The sequence below is a fragment of the Lepus europaeus genome, chromosome 23, assembly GCF_033115175.1.
Source record: "Lepus europaeus isolate LE1 chromosome 23, mLepTim1.pri, whole genome shotgun sequence".
NCBI lineage: Eukaryota > Metazoa > Chordata > Mammalia > Lagomorpha > Leporidae > Lepus > Lepus europaeus.
This window is the reverse complement of record NC_084849.1, coordinates 27,564,516-27,584,478: the sequence shown is the minus strand read 5'-3', so window position 1 is coordinate 27,584,478 and position 19,963 is coordinate 27,564,516. Positions and strand designations below refer to the sequence as shown.

General features: G+C 61.0%; 1 protein-coding gene across 1 annotated transcript; it reads left to right on the top strand.

Moving 5' to 3' along the window:
• The first annotated feature begins 3,938 nt into the window (after positions 1 to 3,938).
• TMEM191C (transmembrane protein 191C) lies at positions 3,939 to 5,978 on the top strand. The gene is made up of 10 exons (XM_062182659.1): positions 3,939 to 4,093; positions 4,347 to 4,470; positions 4,556 to 4,606; positions 4,691 to 4,768; positions 4,890 to 4,946; positions 5,089 to 5,148; positions 5,252 to 5,316; positions 5,400 to 5,472; positions 5,647 to 5,687; positions 5,774 to 5,978. The coding sequence occupies exons 1-10, from the start codon at positions 3,939 to 3,941 to the stop codon at positions 5,976 to 5,978; spliced, it is 909 nt and encodes a 302-aa protein (XP_062038643.1).
• Positions 5,979 to 19,963: the final 13,985 nt, after the last annotated feature.

The window sequence follows — 19,963 nt, the reverse complement described above, 5'->3', positions numbered from 1 at the left end:
CACGGGGCAGGCAGCAGCATCAGGCTCCCTGGTCAGCCCTTGGGCCCTGCTGGGTAGGCGCAGGCAGTCCTCTCCGGCTCCACGCTCTGAGCCTGGCTGGCCTCGGCCGCGCCTCGGACTCCTGGCCGGAATCCAAAAAATCAAGCCATTGGCCCCGAATGATTTAGGGACCAGCCTATGTTGTGGCTCAGCCCCTCTTCCTGTCGCAGGTGGGAGGAGCAGCAGCGGGAGCGATCGCGGCCACTCCTGCCCTAGATGCTCCCGCAGCCGCAGCCGCAGGTGAGCCGGGCTCTTGGCAAAGTGGTCCCAGCTTGCTGACCGGGAGCCCGCAAGCACGCGGCCCGAGGCCTGGGAGGAAAGGGCACCCGCCGAGACCGCCTGAAGCTCCCTAAACTCCCGGGTCGTGTCAGAGAGCGCGGCCTGGGGGAAGGGGACCCGGGCAGCGGCTCCCACACTGGGGGGCCCCCGGGGCAGGGGGCGAGGGGCGTGTCCGGGGGGCGGGGTTAGAGGACTCTGCTCAGGGGTAGGGCGAGGAGAGAGGGTGTGGCTGCCGTAAGAAACTCGCCTGGGGCCGGAGGTGGGCCAAAGGCGTGAGGGGCTTGGGGCCTGGCACCAGTTGGCTCCTGAATGGCCTTGAAAAGGCAAATCAGGGAGCAGAGGCTTGACCTTGAGGCTGTGAGGCCCGGCGCTGCGGCGGGTGGTGCTGGGGGGGGGGGTGCTGGGGGGGGGTGGATGGTTCAGGCTGCACAGCTTATAAAGCACCTGTACGTTCTCACCGCCCTGGGGGCTTGAAGGTATGGGTCAGGAGGGTTCCTCCCCCTCCCTATTTTTATGTATTTAATTGAGAGAAGAGAGGCTGAGAGTCGCCATCTGCTGGTTGACTACCCAAAGACCCTTGATGGCTCCTGACCAAAGCCTGGAGCTGGGAACTCAGTTTGAGTCTCCCACGTGGGTGGCAGGGACCCATCACTGCTGCCTCCTGGGATGTGGAAGCTGGAGCTAGAAGTGGAGCCAGGGTTGGAACTTAGGTCCTCAGATACGGGACGTGGGCATCTTGTTTATCTACGTTTTATAGATGTATTTATTTATTTGAAAGGCAAAGCAAGAGAGAGAAAGAGAGTGAGAACTTCCATCTACTGGTTCACTCCCCAAATGGCTGCAACAGCCAGAGTTGGGCTGATCCAAAGCCAGGAGTCTAGAACTCCATCCTGGTCTCCCACGTGGGTGGGCAGGGACCCAAGCACTTGGGCCATCCTCTGCTGCCTTCCCAGACGTGTTAGCAGGGAGCTGGATGGGAAGTGGAGCAGCCAGGACTCGAACCCAGCACTCCGATATGGGATGCCGGTGTTACAAGCAAGGCTCGACCCTCTGCAACACAACGCCAGCCCTGATGACCTCTTTACAGACCATATCTCTAGTAGCCACGGCAAGGGGGACAAGAAAGTTGTTGCCATCGTGGGGGTGGAGAGAGACTGGGCGGGTCCCCCGCAGCAGCCACACCTTTGGGCAGGTGTGCACCTGCAATCCCACGCTCCCATCTCTGCCCGTGTTTCCCCGGTGTGACTCACACAGGCCCAGCAGTCACAGAGCAGGTGGTGTGAGAGGTGGCCGCTGAGCAGCTCCACTCCTTAGAGGGGGGAGGCACTCCTGGGAAGGTTGCTCAGCCCTGGGAGAGGGGACCAATGGGGCAGCATCTTGGTTTAGCTCCTCTGCCAAGGGTGGAGGGGGAGGCATAAAGACCCTAAAAACGCACGATGGATGCGTGATGCCCTAGCGTGGGGAGGGAGTGAGTGGGGAGGGAGCTGTCATTTGGATGGGGTGTCAAGGGAAGGCACTGAGGGAGGGGACAGGCAAAGGAGAAGCAGGTGCTAGGGCCCTGGGGCAGACAGCAGGAGGCCAGTTCCCTCGCCCTGTGTTCCTTCCCCAGGAGTAGGCTTCTGGGTGATGTCGGACCTTTGGAGTTGTGAGAGGATTTGGACCCGTGTTCCATGAGTTGGGGGTGCCACCAGTGTGGGGGAGGGCTTGTGGGGCACCTCCCTGGCTGCTGTAGGGAGGGGGTGGAGCAGGCAGACTCTAGGAGGTGGTGGAATGGTCCAGCCCAGAGCCATGAAGCTAGGGGTGGCGAGAGGGCAGCAGGGAGAGGTTAAGTCTATGCAGGGAGCACCCTCTGTGCCACTGACCGTGACCGCTGCTGTCTCAGCGTGCTGCACCTGAGATCCTCCGAGGACTGCAAAAGGGTCAGGGTTTACAAAAGGGTCAGGTCAGGAGCAGGACCCCGCACACACCGGGGGAGGGACCTGGTGGCACAGGTCAGATGGTGACGCCTGCATTGCTATCATGTGGGGTGACTGCCACTTTTCTTAGGCATTGGAACGCATCTCTTTTTTCAATTACAAATAGTTCTCTTACTAGGAAAGCTATGAGGGGCTGGTGTTGTGATGTAGTGGGTTAAGCTGCTGCTTGTGATGCCAGCGTCTTATCTGAGCACTGGTTCGAGTCCCAGCTGCTCCACTTCTGATCCAGCTCCCTGCTAATGCACCTGGGAAAGGGGGCCCATGTGCTTGGGCCCCTTATACCCACGTGGGAGACTAGGAAGAAGCTCCAGGCTCCTGATTGGCACGGCTCTGGCCATTGCAGCCATTTGGGGCATGTACCATCTGTTGAAGACTTTTGTATGTTCGTGCGAGAGACCTTGAGGATTTACTTATTTATTTTTTTGACAGGCAGAGTTAGACAGAGAGAGACAGAGAAAGGTCTTCCTTTTTCCATTGGTTTACCCCCCAAATGGCTGCCACAGCCGGTGCTGCGCTGATCCGAAGCCAGGAGCCAGGTGCTTCTCCTGGTCTCCCATGCAGGTGCAGGGCCCAAGGACCTGGGCCATCCTCCACACCTTCCCGGGCCACAGCAGAGAGCTGGACTGGAAGAGGAGCAACCGGGACAGAACCGGCACCCCAACCAGGACTAGAACCCATGGTGCCGGCGCCGCAGACGGAGGATTAGCCTAGTGAGCCATGGCGCCGGCCGAGGATTTAATTCTTTAAAGGCTTGCATTTTGTTATTCCTTGAGCCACCCAATTCTCTTAAACACTCGCATGAGTACAAGTTCTTCCATTATCTTGATATTTCAAACTTCCATCTTCTTTCAGTTGGGAAAAAAAAAAGTTTCAAAGACAAAGTCCTCTGAGGTTTCCATACAGGCGTGTATTTTATTTTGACAATCGCGTCCTGTCCCACAGACTTTTACTGAGTCTCTCTCAGCCTGCCCCCCTCCCGCTGGGACCCGCCCGCAGGGCTACCCAGGGAGGAATCAGAAGCGCGCTCAGCAGCACAGACAGCAGGCGAGCCGGCTCCAAGCTTGGGCGGCTCGAGAGGTGGAGGCGGCAGGTGGGCAGTGGAGCTTGGCTCTGGGGGGGCTTGCGTTAAAAGCCAGCTTTCCTGTGTTGAAACGCGTCCCGAGCGCACACATTTCCGGTTGTCGTGTCTGTGTGTGTGCGGAGTGGGTGGGGAACGGTGGCTCCACGCGCCAGGCTATTGCGGGAGTCCACAGGGCAGGACGCATTGGGGGCGCCCCCCCCCCGCCAGCGGCCGCCCCTCGCCCCCGCTCCCTGTCAACCCGTGTGGGACGCCAGGGCAAACCACGCGTGGGCCCCGCCACCGCGGCCTCCCACCCCGTCTTCACCGCGGCCCCAAGCGCCCGCCCCAGGCGTTAGCCTCTTGTTGGTCTTTCATCGATCCGATCGTGGCGTTTGCTTACATTTTTATAAATGATGAACTAAGCTGGCTCTGGCCAGACGCACTCGGGGGGCGGGGCAGGAGGGCGCGGAGGGGCGGCTCTGCGCTCGGGCGCCTCCTGCCGTGCATTGTGACGCCGGCCAGGGCGGGGTGGGGTGGCCGGCTGTCTCGGGCGAGCTGGGGGGCCGGGCAGAGCCCCCGGAGCCATGGCCGAGCCGCAGGAGCAGCTGCTGCAGCTGCGGAAAGACAACCGCGACGGCCGCCTGCGGAAGCAGGAGCTGGAGGAGCTGGTGCGCGGGCTGGAGGCGGAGAGCGAGAGCCTCACCGGGCGCCTGCAGGACCTGCGCGAGCGCGAGCGCAGGTGCGCGCGCGCGCGCACCTCCCGGAGCGACAGGCCGACTCCCGGGGCCCTGCACACACGCGCGCGCACACACACACTCTTCTAGGCGGTTGGGACCGGGGCGATACCTCCAGGTGACCTGGGAGGCAGAGGGCGCAACCCCCGGGCCCACCGTCCCCCAGCCCGCGTCTGGCCTCTCCTGGGGAGGGAGGGTTTGGGAGATCCCGATTCCCCTCCGCACCCTCCGCAGCACTGGACTCCGTTTCCTCCGCAGCCTGCAGCGGAGGCGAAGCCAGGCGGCGCGGGCCCTAAGAGGCGAGGCGCGCGAGGCGGCGCGGGAGCGTGCGGAGCGGGCGCGTGGGCTGCTGGAGGCGGCGGAGCGGCACAAACGGGACCTGGTGTGTGTCGGGGGGACCCCGGGGGCGGGACCCCGGGGGCGGGGCCTCTGGCGTGCCGGGACCGCCCTCTGGACCCTCTCCTCAGGAGCAGCACAACCAGCAGCTGCAGGAGCAGTGGGAGGAGCTGTCCAGTCAGGTACGTGCAGGAATGGCCCTGGGCCCCGCCCCCGTCCCCAGCCCCCTGGACAGCGCCCCCCTTCCTCACGGGCTCCCCTCCTAGCTCTTCTACTACGGAGGGGAACAGCTGAGTCAGCAGCGCGCGGAGCAGCAACTCGGGACCCAACTGGTGGCGCTGCAGGTGCTTGGGCGGGGCCTTGAGGGCCGGGGCGTGGCGTGGGCGGGACCTCTGAAGCCCGGGGCCACGCCCAACGCGGTACCCCAAGTTCCTGACCATCCTGCGATCCTCCCCCTCCCCCAAGAAACAGCTGGAGCTGCTGGAGGCCAAGTTCGCCATGCAGGCGCAGGGCCTGCGGCAGGTGCGCGTGCGGAGCTGGGGTCCTGGCGGGGAGAGGGGAGAGGGTGGGCTTTGCATGTGGGTGGAGCCTGGGCAGGTGCAGGAGGGTAGGGAGGGGGAGGGGTGAGTCCTCTCGAGTCTAATTGGAGCTCCCCGCACCCCAGGGCGCGCAGCGGACGGAGGAGGCCTGGGCCAGCTTCCAGGAGCAGAGCGGAGTCCTGCAGGTGGCCTCCCCCGCCAGAACGGTCTACGGCCTCCAGCCCCCTCCTCCCCAGCCCCCTTCTCCCCAGTCAGGCCGCTGGACGGCCTGACTCGCACCCCTTCCAGGAGCTGCAGGGAAAGGTGATGGAGGCGGCAGCTGCGCTGGACGCCTCTCGAGGAGGCCGAGAACCGTAAGAGGGAGTTCGGGCTGTTGAGTGCGGCGGGGCGACGGTTGGGGGCACGGGGCAGTCCACCCACCCACCCCTCGCCGCAGGTGGGACTCGCAGCCTCGCCGGGTGCAGGACTGCGCGGGCTCGCTCATGGAGGAGGTGGCCAAGGCGGACTGTGTGAGCGCGGGCTGGGGCGGGCTGGGGCGGGCTGCAGCCGGGGCCCGCCTCCCACGGGGGAGCCGCCCCCCTCGCCCCCACGTGGCGCCGCAGCCCGTGCCTCCCTGCGCGTCCCGCGGGAGCTCTGGCTCGGCGCAGCGTGGAGCTGGACGCCCCGCTCTCGAATCCCCGCAGGAGAAGCGGCTGTTCGGCGGCGCGGGCGCAGGTGGGATCAGGTGAGCCGGGCGGCGGGCGCGCGTGGCCCCGGTTCACCCCCTGGGCGCCCTCCGCCGCCAACCGCGCGTCTGCCCGGCGTCGGTAGGCTGTGGGCTCTGGGCGCGCTGCAGACCCTCCTGCTGCTCCCGCTCGGCTTTCTGGCGCTGCCGCTGCTCTACGTGGCGCTGCTGAACCCCGACGCCCTCCGCCGGGGGCTCCCGCGCCTCGGCTCGGACGCCGCCTTCCGCCGCCTGCGCTACACGTTGTCCCCGCTGCTCGAGCTGCGCGCGCGCGGGCTCCTGCCCGCCTAGCGCGCATCACGCCGGCCGCCCGCACCTCTGTGTCGCGTGTGTGGTTTCTGGGAGCGCCGAGGGGGCGATGGCCGGGATGCGGGGGGGTGGTCCCGAGGGCCCAGAGACCCGCGCTGGCACTCGGCCCGGAGGATCGGCGCCGAACCTTCTAGAAGGAGCCTGCGTCGGGGGGGGGGGGCGCCAAGTCGCCTTTCCCACCGCCCCCCCACCCACCCAGGGTCCCTGCAACTTCCTTCGTGCGCACTGGGGGAGCTGGGCGGGTGCCTCCCCGCGTGCGCTGCCGGCTCTGCGCGTCCGAGCTCGCCCGCATCTTTAGTGGAAATGAACCAGAGAGTTGCATTCTGCTACAATACCGCTCTGCTTGGCTTTCTTAAAATTATTTATGAAATTGGTTTTGGCTTATCTGCCTGTGAACAGACACGTAGGTTTTTGCTACACCCTTTGAACTAGTTTCTTCTTAGTTTGCCCGATTTGGTAAATCTATGTATGAAAAAAAAAAAAAAAGATGTATTTGAAAGAGTTACAGAGAGATGCCCATCCCAGGTCCACTCCTCACGTGTGCTGGGAGCGGGGTCCTGAACCCAGGTCGCACCTGTGGGTTGTGGGCGCTGCTGCTTGCCTGAGCTGCAGTTGGAGCTGGAGTGGCTGTGGAGCCCAGGTGCGGGCCAGGTGCCTTAACCAGCGGCCCAAAGCACTAGGCTACACACCCACTCAAAAGCCATTCCTTTTACCACCACGAATTAGCTTGATTTGCTCCCTCCACATCATATATCATAGCATCGGGGCCGCCGCCTGCAGCGCCGGCATCCCATGAGTCCCGGCTGCTCCACTTCCGATCCGAAGCCAGGCTCTGGGGTTCGTCTCCCCGTGTCCCACATTTTCCGAGGTGGCGCGTGACTGTCCTCAGCACTCTTTCATTTGGTTTTTGGGCTCTGCAGCTCTCTTCTCTAGTTTGTGGCTTTAGACCCTCCAACTCTCCAGGAGAGCAAACAGCATTTTTAGCTTCTTTGCCGGATTTAGCTGAATTTGCTGGATTGCAGGGGTCTGGGTATGTTGCGGGATTGAGTTCTTTGCCAGTTGGACAAACTGCCTTTTGATAAGTGTCCTGTGGAGTTATTTCTCGTATATTTGAATTTATTTCTACTGTGATATAACGTGTTTATCCTGATACCCCCACACTGGGTTGTTCTAGAAATCACTCTATGTGGTGTCCCTACTACTGGACCGTGGCTCATGTCTGTCGTTCTCCCTAAATGTGACCTGATTATTCCCTCTGGACCTGCTATTTTCTAGTTAGTGCCACTTTCATTTATTGATTTTTTTTTTTTTAAAGATTTGAAAGGCAGAGATTGATTGGTCCATCTTCCATGCACTGGTTCACTCCCCACATGGCTGCAATGGCCAGGGCTGGGCTAGACAGGAGCCAGGAGCTTCTTCCTGGTCTCCCACATGGGTGCAGGGGCCCAAGCACTTGGGCCATCTTCCGCTGTTTCCCCAGGCCAAAGCAGAGTAGGATCAGAAGTGGAACAGCTGGGACTTGAACAAGTGCCTGTAGGGGATGCCGACGCTGCAGATGGCAGCTTAACCCACTACGTCACAGCACCAGTCCATTTCATTTTATTTTATTTTTTAAGATTGATTTATTTGAAGACAAGAGTGAGGGATATTCCATATGCTGACTCAGTCCCCAATAGCCTCAACAGCTGGAGCTGGTCCAAACCTAAGCCAGGAACTTGGAGCTCCATCTAGGTCTCTTACCCATGTGGCAGGGGCCCAAATATTGGGGCCATCCTCTGCTGCTTTCCCAGACGTGCAGAGTGGGATCAGAACAGAGCAGCCGGGACTCGAACTGGTGCTCTGATGTGGGGTGCTGACATTGCAGGCAGCTAAAGCTTAGCTTGCTGACCCACAGTGCTGGCCTGTAGTTGCACTGTTTTCCCTCCGGATATCTTACTGTTACTGATTCCTCACTTAATTCCAGACAGCAGCATTTGTATGTCTTTTACTGAAGTTCTATCTACGTATCTGAAAGGCGGAGGGGACACAGAGACCTTCTGTCCACTGGTTCATTCACCAGATGCCTGCAACCCTGGATGAAGCCAGGAGCCAGGAGCTCCATCCATCCAGACCTCTTGTACTTGAGGCATCCTGGGGCCTCCCCCTGCTGGGGTGTGCATCAGCAGGAAGAGGGGATGGAGAGCCGGCGCCGCGGCTCACTAGGCTAATCCTCCGCCTGTGGCGCCAGCACACCGGGTTCTAGTCCCGGTCGGGGCGCTGGATTCTGTCCCGGTTGCCCCTCTTCCAGGCCAGCTCTCTGCTGTGGCCCGGGAGTGCAGTGGAGGATGGCTCAAGTGCTTGGGCCCTGCACCCCATGGGAGACCAGGAGAATCACCTGGCTCCTGCCATTGGATCAGTGCAGCACGCCGGCCACAGCAGCCATTGGAGGGTGAACCAATGGCAAAGGAAGACCTTTCTCTCTGTCTCTCTCTCACTGTCCACTCTGCCTGTCAAAAAAAAAAAAAAAAAAAAAAAAAAAAAGGGGATGGAGCCCAGAGTGGGGCATTGAACCTCCTATCTGGGCATCTTAACAACTAACTGCCCACCCACGTAGTCCCTGCTTTTTAACCTTTTTTTTTTTTTTAAAGACTTGTTTACTTGAGGGCACAGTTAAGAGAGGGAGAGACAGACGAGGCCTTGTTGCTTAGCTGGTTAAAGTGCCTGTCCAGTGAGAGGGAGAGACAGGTCTTCCATATTACTGGTTCACTCCCCCAAATGGCTGTAATGGCCGGAGCTGGGCTGACCTAAAGCCAGCAGCTAAGAACCTGAGTCTCCCACGTGGGTGCAGGGGCCCAAGCACTTGGGTCATCTTCTGCTTCCCTAGGCCATCAGCAGGGAGCTGGATCGGAAGTGGAGCAGCTAGGATTCCAACTGGTGCCCATATGGGATGCCGGCACCGCAGGCCAGCCCCACTTTTTAATTGAATTGTTCAGCCCATGTTGAACATAATTATTGATATAGTTGGGTTGAGGTCTGCTCACTATGATTTCTCTGTCTCATCCATTATTTTTTCTATTTTTCCTTTGCTGCCTTCATTTGGATTAGTATATATTTTTTAAAAGATTATTTATCTGAAAGGCAGAGTTAGAGAGGGTGTGTGTGTGGGGGGGGAGGGGAGACAGGTTTTCCACCTGCTGGTTCACTCCCCAGATGGCCACAACTACTGGAGCTGAGCCAGTGGGAAACCAGGAGCTTCTTCCGGGTCTCCCATGTGGGTTGCAGGGGCTGTGGAGCAGCTGAGACTCGAACTGGCACCCAGATGGGATGATAGCACTGCAGAGGGTGGCTTAACCTGCTAGGCCACGGGGCCAGCCCCTGGAGTCATATTTACAAACCTCATTTAACTTACATACATATTGGCTTCCATCTCTCTCCATACGGCTAACTCACACTGTGCCTTTGGAACTGTGTAGATGTGGTTTTCATCACGTCTTGTTAGGTTGGTTGAGTGCCTGAATTTTTAAAAAATGATTCATTTTTCAACTCCTTGAATGGCAGTGTGAGAGAGAGGAGACAGCTTGCTCTCCCACAAGTCAGTGCTGGGCCAGGCTAAAGCACACAGACCAGAACACCACCAGGGACCCCGATGGGAGCCGTCGGGGCCCAAGCACGCAGGTCATCAGCTGAGCATTAACGGGGCGCTGGACAGAAGCATGGGAGCTGGGCCCGGCCCGGCCCTGGCCCCAGCCCTGGCCCTGGCCCCGGCCCTGCGCTCCGATAGGGCGTGCAGGTGTCTCAGGCGGGGGCTTAGCCCAGGGTGCTGCCAGCCACCCCCCTCCCCCGGTTCAGTTTGTCTTAATGCCCACGCTCACTGTTGCCTGGTGACTGGTTTCTTTGCCCCATTTCCTGTGTGCTTCAGGTAACAAAGCCACGGTGGCTGGGGGCTGCTCATGCAGGGACCTCGGTCCCGGAGCACAGCACCTGAATGGCGCAAACACGTGCCCAGGAGAACATGGCTACCCGGAAGGGAGACTGCACCAACCCAGAGCAGCACTTTTTTTTTGCTCCGTGCCGTGTGTGGAGCTCCCATCTGTGAAGCCACATCCTGTGTGCCTATGACCCCAGCGGCCTGGGCTTTACCCTGGGAAAAGATGGCAAACTCCACCACTAGATGTTTTTGGCTTTTTATTTTGTCCCCATTGGTAAAATCTGAAGTTGAATACTTTTTTTTTTTTTTTGACAGGCAGAGTGGATAGTGAGAGAGAGAGAGAGAGAGAGAGACAGAGAGAAAGGTCTTCCTTTTTGCCATTGGTTCACCCTCCAATGGCCACTGCGGCCAATGCATCACACTGATCCGAAGCCAGGAGCCAGGTGCCTCTCCTGGTCTCCCATGTGGGTGCAGGGCCCAAGGACTTGGGCCATCCTCCACTGCCTTCCCGGGCCATAGCAGAGAGCTGGCCTGGAAGAGGGGCAACCGGGACAGAATCCGGCGCCCCAACCGGGACTAGAACCCAGTGTGCCGGAGCCGCAAGGCGGAGGATTAGCCTGTTAAGCTACGGCGCCGGCCTGAAGTTGAATACTTTTTAATACACAAGAAAATACTTCATGTACCTATGAAGTACATGGGAGTGGAAGGAAGTAGTGTAGGTGGATGCTCTCAGAAACACACACATGCATGCACACACATACCTCCCACATGCACGTACTCTCATGCACAGGTGTGCACAAGGCACGTGAGCACACATGCATGTGCAAACACACGTGCACCCAGACACATGCATGTATATACATATGCACACATGCCTGCACGTGCATGTACACATCCTTATGCTCTCATGCGTGCACACACATGTGCACACGTGACCCCACATGCTCCCGTTCATGGGTGTGCAAGGGCACATGTACACACCTGCACACACTTTCGTGCCCCATGAGCACAACCTGATGCACGCTGTACACAGATGTGACAGGGATGGTCCCAAGGTGCCCACAGAGAGAAGCTGGGGGCAGCCACAGCCTGAAGCTGCCGTCCCTAGGGCAGGAGGGTTGCCTGGGTGGCTGCTGATGGTGCCTGCACCCCACCCTCACTGTGGGGCCCCCAGACCACAGGCTGAGAATCCCGCACTCCTCCTGGAATTCTGGGTCTCCTGGCGTGGCACATCTGGGGCTGAGCTCATCACCTCCCGGACACGCCCAGGTGGCGTGGTAAGGGAGGAATGAAGGAGCTGACACTGGCTGCTGGCTGCAGATGTGCCCTTGCAGTTCTGTAAGCTTGCTGCAGGCTTGGAAATTCCCAGCACCTGGGCTCAGTGGACAAGTCTGTGGGACGTGACCTGGGGGGGCTTCTCCGCCCACCACTGGCGGCCTCAGTGTCCTCAGTCAGGAACATGTACGAACTCACGAGGGGTGCTCGCAGCAGCGGTACATGCAGTGGGTGGTTCACAGATTCACACGTGTGCCAGTGAGGCACAGGGGCTGTCCTAGGAGCCTCAGCTATCCCAGGACACTCAGGGGCAAGCAGGGTTAGCATCAAGGTCGAGGTCAGGGGCCCCAAGAAGCCAAACACCATGGAGAAGACAGGAGTCAGCCTCATAGTCCCCGGGGCCCCATCTTCCGGCAGCGGGGAAGGCCACTGAGTCCCTGCACAACCCTGCAGTGGACAGATGTCCAGCAAGCGTGCAGGCTGACAACAGGGGAGGGGCCCCCTTTCCACAGACAGCACCGCCGTGACCACAGCCTCCAGGGTGGGGACACTGGAACCCACCACGTGGCCAGTGAGCGAGTGGAAGGTCGCATGAGCAGCAGACAGCCTGTGGGCTCTTCAAAGTGGGAAGCCAGGAGACAGGAGGGTGTGGGCATATGGCTGTCCTGGTCAGCGGTGGTCAGGACACGTGCCCCTCACGTGGGATGGCTGACACAGCGAGGTCTACCCATGTCCCTGAGGATGCCGGATGACGTCAACAGTGTGAGCCGTGAGGACAACACACCGTGGGAGGCCAGCAGCATGAGAGACACAGGCCACAGGAGTCTGCTCCTGGGAAATGGGAAGAATCCACCAGAGCAAGAACAGAGCCTGGCTGCTCCACTTCCAGTCGAGTTCACTGCTCTGCGCCTGGGAAAGCGGTGGAAGATGGCCCAAGTGTCTGGGCCCCTGCACCTGCATGGAGACCTGGAAGAGACTCCTGGCTTTGGCCTGACGCAGCCATGGCCATTGTGGCCATTCAGGGAGTGAACCAGCAGATGGAAGACTGACTCTCTCTCTCTCTCTCTCTCTCGCTCTCTCTCTCTCTCACACACACACACACACACACACACTCTACCTTTCAAATAACCGAATAAACGGAAGGAAGGAAGGAATCGATGGGTACCTATGGGTGGGTGTTGGGAGTGGTACGTGGCTGGAGGTGGGTGCACGAATGTTCTGGACGTGGAAGTGGTAGCCGACACCCAGCTGTGGAGATGCACTGAACGCCAGCCAGCTGTGCACCGTGCCTCTGACACCATGGACAGAAAGAGCCTCGGGGTCCTGCCCTCATCCAGGGCCTGCACAAGCACATCACGGCTGCCCTACACCCTGGGGAGACAATGAGGAAGTCATTTTTCATCTGGTTTGACCTTCAACTTTATAGTAAGGGGCGATGTGTGCAGCTTGTGCGAACGTTGTCTGGGCGATGTGGAAGTGCAGTGTTGTCGTCGGGGCCACAACTGACGTGGATGTTGGTAAGCACATGGAATTGCACACAGCAGAGTCCCAGGAACTGGCACCCTCCTGGTCTCTGGGCAGGAGACATGCTCAGAGCATTCTAGAATGCCAAGCCCAAGCAGGAGGCACCTGCTGTCCCGGTTCCTGGGTCTCCTCCTGGTCATGGTGGACGCATGGCGTTCTTCTGCCATCCTCGCTTGGCCCACAGGTCTGAGGGAGGGAGGAAGAGAAGGGCGAGGGAAGGAGGAGGGGACGGCATGGGAGGGGAGGGGGAGGCCCACACAGGGGCCTGCTCCTGGCTTGTTCCAGGAAAGAGCACCTTGGAGACTGCCCAGGAGCAGCCTCCCCTGGTGGGCTGGGCCAGTAGTGGGCGTGCGGCTGCCCCTGGGATACTTGCCCACAGACCTGTGTTGTCTGGAGGACACACTCCTGGCAGGAGGCACTGGGCATTGGGTGCTGCACTTGCAGCTGTGCCCTTGTCTGTCCTGGCCCTTTAACCTTCACCCTTTAACCTTTGGTGAGGCAGGGATTTTAATCTGCCTGCTTTTAGAGTGTGCAGGGGTTGATCTGTTTCCCTAAGTGGAGAGTGGGTTTGACCCGGTTATGGTGCCAGTCCCCTCCCCAGCGGGGCCCCTGCTGGGCCAGGACGATGCTGCAGGCACAGCTGGTATCCTTCAGAGAGGCGGACGGGGCCGAGGACAGAGCTGTGCCCAGGAGGAGGCACCAGCCCTCGCGCCAGGTGTGCTCTTGGTGCTGGCTCAGCCAATTCACCTCAAGAGACACAGGTTGGTGGCTGCCAGGCAGAACATACAGGCGCATGTGTGCTCCGTGTGTGCACGCTCATTTTGTGCATGCTCTGGGTGTGCACTCTGTGCTCTGGGTGTGCGCTCTGTGCTCTGTGTGTGTCCTGTGTGTGCACACTCTGTGTGTGTGCACGCTGTGTCTGTGCTCTGTGCCTGCTGTGTGTGCGCTCTGTGCTCTGTGTGTGTCCTGTGTGTGCATGCTCTGTGTGTGTGCACACTGTGCTCTGTGCCTGCTGTGTGTGTGCATGCTGTGTGTGCTCTGTGCCTGCTGTGTGTGCACGCTGTGTGTGTGCTCTGTGCCTGCTGTGTGTGTGTGCATGCTGTGTGTGTGTGCATGCTCTGTGTGTGCTCTGTGCCTGCTGTGTGTGTCCTATGTGTGCATGCTCTGTGTGTGTGCACGCTGTGTGTGCTCTGTGCCTGCTGTGTGTGTGCACGCTGTGTGTGCTCTGTGCCTGCTGTGTGTGTGCACGCTGTGTGTGCTCTGTGCCTGCTGTGTGTGTCCTATGTGTGCATGCTCTGTGTGTGTGCACGCTGTGTGTGCTCTGTGCCTGCTGTGTGTGTCCTGTGTGTGCATGCTCTGTGTGTGTGTGCACCCTGTCTGTGCTCTGTGCCTGCTGTGTGTGTGTGCATGCTGTGTGTGCTATGTGCCTGCTGTGTGTGTGTGCACACTGTGTCTGTGCTCTGTGCCTGCTGTGTGTGTGTGCACACTGTGTCTGTGCTCTGTGCCTGCTGTGTGTGTGTGCACGCTGTGTGTGTGCCCTGTGCCTGCTGTGTGTGCTGTGTGTGCACGCTGTGTGTGTGCACGCTGTGTGTGTGTGCACACTGTGTGTGTGCAGATCAAGCATCACTGACCACTAAGCGCCGTGAGCGCCAGTGTTTAATTTCTGGTTGCCCATTTAGCAGCTATGGCAACCTCTCAAGCCCTCCGTTTTTCTGCCTGGGAAATGGAGCTATTGGGCTCCCTGTGAAGGTCACTGTGGACACAATGGCAGGGGCCTAATGAGTGGGGGCCCATGGGGGCATGTAGCAGGGCTGGCCAGCTTCCAGGGGCAGACATCTGGGGCATTGGGGGAGCTGGGGTGTAAGCAGGCATGCACCCTGTGGGTATAGTGTGTCCACAACACAGGCTCCTGTGAGCACATGTGTCTGTTGGAGGGGAGGACAGCAGGGGAGGGGGTGGAGGGGGAGGGGAGATGGGGCTGGGGCATGGAGGGCGTGCTCCAACCTCCTCCACCTGCCTTCTATCTTCTCCCTTAGGGTCTGCCCTGGGGTCTCCGGCTCTGTCCTGGGGAGGGGGTGTCTGGCCATTTGGGGGTGGGGGTGGGGGCACCGCCTCTGCCTGGGAGAAAAGGAGCAGATTTCAACAGGTGAGAGGGAGATGGGGTGAAATTCAGGGGTCAGAGGGCGCTGCCCAGCAGAAAGTGAGAACAGGCCACAGGGCCTGGCAGGACAGCCCCAAGGCTGGGCTCCCCCGAAGGCTGCCTGGCTCCCTGTGCACGGACTCCTGGACAGGAGGGTTCCGGGGAAGGCCTCTGGTCTTCCCCGCCCCGCTTTGGTCCGAGAGTCCCAGAGAAGGTGGTGCTGTGTCCTCCATCCCCAGCACACAGTGCAGGATGTCAGCCTCTCTCACCACAGCCCGCGGAACGCCAACAAGGTGCAGGGTCAGGTGGAAGGATCGCCTGGCACAGGAGGTGGCACTGCAGGCAGGTCGGAGTTTATGGGCTGCGAAGAGGCTGCCATGCCCAGCCGCTCTCCTGGCAACCTCCCATGCCATCCGGAGGCCTGTCTCCGGACCTCCAACGGGAGAGATGGGAGGGATGCCCCAGGGGGTGACCCCTCTGTAGCGGCTCCCTCCCCTTTGGGGGTGTGCGCAGCCGTCGGGCAATCTCACTCGGCCCTGAAGTGGGGGTGCGGGGTCGCCTGGTCCCGGAGGCAACGGGCAGAGGCTCACGCCTGGTGTGGGCCAGAGACCTGGGTTCCCCCAGCCCCACTGCCACAGCTCCGGAGACAGCCCACAGCTCATGGCCGGGCGAGGGCACTCTAGAGCTTGATTTTGATTTTTTTTTTAACCCACCGGGAGCTGCCCTGAGAGACATGGCTTGGAGCCTGTGGGTGCGATTTCGAGTCCCCCAGGGATTCAGGAGGCGAAGGAAGGGAAAATGGCAGTGGTGGGAGAATGTGTGCCCCAAACCTTCCGGGAATCGCCAGGTGCCGGCCGGATCTGCACGCCCCACCGGTGGCACATGGGGCGGTGGCGGGAGAGGTGGGCAACCTTGGGGGAGGGCAAGGTCCCCGGGGACCGGACCACCCCACACGCGTCTACCTTCACGCGCGCCCACACAGGGTCTGACTTAGGTCAACTTCCACGCGGATCCTGGGGTGTGTACGGCCCTGTTGGCATGCTAGCACTTATTGCCGTCAAGGGTCTCGGCCGCTGGGAGCATCTCTGAGGCCTTGGGGCACTCAGGCTGGACCGGCAGGACGCAGGCGGTGCTGTCTCCAGCTTCCCACCCGCACCCCCCTGCCCTGCTCTAGCTCCAACTGACTCGCGAGCGGCCACGCTCACGGGAGGCAGTGTTGTGGGCTCTTCCCTGTCTGCGTTGCCTGCTGGCACCCCGGGGAAGGCTGTGTTCCCCCATCCCAACCCCCAGCTGAGAGAGGGAGTGGGGGACAGAGCCCAGCCCCCCACCAGCTTGGCGAGTCCACCTCCCAGACCTTCCTAGCCGCTCGCAGAGTGCCCCAGAGCGAGGCATCACATCCGCCCCCACGCTGGGTCTGGGGTCACCGAGTGCGGTGCTGAGTCCTGACAGATGTCCCAGCAGAATCAGAGTCAGAATTAATGACTTCGGCGCAGGCGGCCTTGGTGGCAAGGCTTCGGGGGAGGGGCGACCCAGCTGGAACTCAGGGGCCCAGCCGTGCGTGCGCCTCCCCTGGGGGCGGTTGAGGGGTGCAGCTGAGAGGTCCCGACTCCTTTGTTTCCAGTCCAGGAGCCCCTAAGCGCCAGGCTCCGCTCCGCAGGAGTTCCGGACCCCTAGGCATCTGGGCACGCCTCCGCGGATCCCTGCCTCTGGGTAGCCCAGTGCAGGTCAAGGGCACTCAGACCTGGCCTGGGCTGGTCACACAGCGGGAGGGTGCTCACATCCCCTGCCTTTGGGGGTCCTGAGTGAGCGGATGGCTCTCAGCACAATACCCCCAGGCAGTGACCATGCTCCCTCCCGGGGTGGTGGGGAGGGAGCTGAGGCTGCCTCTGCCCGTGCCCACCCGTGGCCAGCTGACCATGCTCTAGTGCAGGGCCTGCCAGACCAGAAGGCTACTCTCCTAGGCCTGCCAAGAGTGACCCGGGAGGCACCGGGCATTCAACAGCCAGTTGGAGCCCAGGAGGCCTTAGACGGGCAAGGAAGACCCTCCTCCCAGCACCTCACACCGGCCAGGCTTGACCCAGTCCAGCTGCTGTGTCTGGTGGCTAAGCAAGGGCCTATTGTTGGCCTGGGCTGTGTTGAGGACACTGCTCAGGTACCTCCCATGCCCCGTCTGCCCCTGCCCTCAGGACTGTTTTTGGCACCCCTCACCCCGTGCTTGTCTGTAGCTGCAGGGGACACAGCGACCTCAGTACCCTGGGCGCCCTGCGGGAGCACAACAGCACTCAGAGGTCCGGAGGGCCTGGCCTGCCACAGCCTCCTGGGGCCCCAGGAGCCCAGGGTGTCCGGGCCTTTCTGCGGGCGTTCCTTCCTCCTCTCCCATCCCAGACACGGTAGGATGATCTTGATTTGCTGCCTTTGAATGGAGTGGAGTCTTCTGTTCGCCTGGTGAGTCGCCCAGATGCTGGCGAGGAGCCAAGAGCGAGGGTGCTGGGGGTACAGAGTGCAGGGAGTCAGAGGTGGGCGGGACAGGAAGCGGGAAGGGCAGGGGCAGCGAGGAGAAGGGTGGGCCCGGAGCGAACTGGCTGGAGAGCCCCCCAGCTTGCCTTTGGATGGGCTGGCGCTACTTCCCGGCCGCTGCTGCCTCAGTTTCCCTGCTGCACAGGGCGTGCGCCTGGACAGAGCCCCTGGGCTTGGCGTACACGTCAGGGTGAAGGGTGGCACCGCGGGGCCGGGGGCGGGGAGGAGGGGGCAGCCTTCCTCATGCTCCGGATTCGGGCGGGACAAGCGGGCGCGGGAAGTTCCGGCTACAGCTGTTGCACCCCTTCCCCGACCGTTCAGACGTGGGTGCTAGGGGCCGCGAGGATCTCCCCCCACCCCACGCCGCGCGTTTTGAGGCGGCCCCTCTCCCAGCCCCTGAGGGTGGGCGGGAGACGCTGCCCTTCCGCGGTGGGGAGCAGGGATAGCTCAAGGCCGGGAAGAAGCGGGGCGGGTGGGACTCGCGTGGGCCTGGGCCGGAGGAGCCGGGGGCGGGCGGCGCGCGGATCCAGGAGCAAAGCTGGGCTGGAATTTCGATCAAAGCGAAGTTGGAGCTACCGGACCACGGCGGACGCAGCCCGGAGCGGTGACTAAGCCAGGCGGGGCAGGTAAGCGTGGGGCCCGCAGAGTCAGCGTGGAGCCCCGAGGGCTTGGGACCCCTGCTCTCCTCGGGCGGCCACACATCTGGAGACCTCGCGCCCCTGTGAGGCCCCTGCGCTTCCCTGCGCCCCGGGCCCGGCGCCAGATCTGAGCGCCTCAAGCAAGTTTGAAGGCGCTGGCCCCGCGGGGCAGACCAGGGGCCCGGGTCGCAATCCCGTCCCCAGGCGCTGTCCCCTCGTGGTCCAGCTCCGCCGCCAGCGCCCTGGGACCGACGCTGACGTCCTTCCGTGGCTCTGCCCTGGTGGACACCCCCTGGGCCCTGAGCCCCGAGCCCCTGATCCCCTGATCCCTGGCCAGGCGGCATCCCCTTCCCTGCCAGCTCTGGGCGCACACACGGGAGGCGCGCGTTTCTTAGTTGGGGGAGGAGAGTCAGCGCCTGACCTGGACAAGGGCTCTGCTGGGTGTTCTCCACCAGCCCCCACAACCACGGACCCAGCTGTCCTCTTAGGGCGTGTGGGGGGGGGGGGCGGTGCCCGCCTCCAAGGCAAAAGGCCTCCACTGTATGCATGGAAATCGTGGGTCAGCTGATTCCCGCTCAGGGTGGAGCCCCCTCTCCCCCGCCCCACAACGTGAGCCTGACAGCATTTCAGATCCACGTTGGCCTCTTCCTTGGGTCGTGTATGGGACAGCTGGGAGCCTCAGTGTCCGTATCTGGAGAACAGGCATGTCAGGGAGTGAAGGCTCAGGGCCGGGGTCGGGGCAAACCGCTCCCAGCCAAACCTCAGGTGTGCCAGCAGGTCTTCTGCACCGTGAACACGTGTCTGCGTCTCCTCTCTGGGGCTGCGGGTTTGAAGCTCCGGGAAGGACAGAGATGGGAGAGGGAGCGTCCACCTCTGTCTCTGGGGTTGCCTCCCAGAAGCACCCCCCACCCCCAGCCCTGGGAGTAGACAGCAGGAGTGGGGCTTCTGTTCTTTGAAAGCCACAGATTCCCTTCTTCTGCCTGGACAGCTGCCTGCTCTTCTCTGCCCTGTGTCCCTGAGCAGGTGCAGAGAGAGACTTGTAGGTCCCAGGTCCCTGGGGGTGCCCACTGCGACCAAGGCCAAGGGGCATGTCCAGGTGGCCCTGTGGGTGAACTTGGGGCATTTTTGTGAAGATTAAAAGAATGAGCTTAATGCCCAGCATACAGTAAGTGCTCAGCGAACACCGGCCCCCCGCCCCGACCTGGTTGGGCTGCCTGGACTCAGCAGGGCAGAGCAGGCTTAGCCCTGAGATCTGACTCAGCTCCGCAAGGGCCCCTGTGCTGGTCCTCACCTCACAGATACTTGCTGCATGAACAAGTAAGTGAAGTCGTGGCTTTTCCAGCGACCTCCAGACTGTACCTCCTTACGATGAGGTCTCTTCTGTAAGCAGCCTGGCCTGCTCAGGTCCTTCAGGTCCTGGTTGTGGCAGAGAGGAATGGTGGGAGGGAGATGGTCGCTGGCCATTGTGTCTGCACATGGCCACCATCTGCACCCCGTTACCTAGCCACAGACCTCTGTGGGTGCCAAACTGCAGAGCCCTGAACGTTGGGAGGGACTCTGAGCGTGGATCCCTCATGCTAGGCTATTCTTGGAAGCTGAGCCCTGCACCTGCCACTGGGAGATGAGTCACGCTGAGGGTGAAGGCTTGATGGATTTCTCCATGAAAGCAGCTATTTTTCAGGGTAGATCTTTATTCCATGGATCCTGGAGGGAAGGACGCAGCTCTCACTCCATGCTGCTTAAAGGGAAACCACCCTCACTCTGATCCTTGCACTGTAGCCAGATGATAACACTGGGGACCTCCTCCCCGTGCAAACACCCCCATCCCCTGTCTTCCAAGATTCTGCCCCCCACCACATTAGGTGTGAGCAGCCCTTTGAAAAGCTTGTCAACTGTTTTCCAGTCACATCTCCACCCTCCAAGCCAAGGCAGCCCATTCATTCATTTATCCATGTGCTCATTCCCT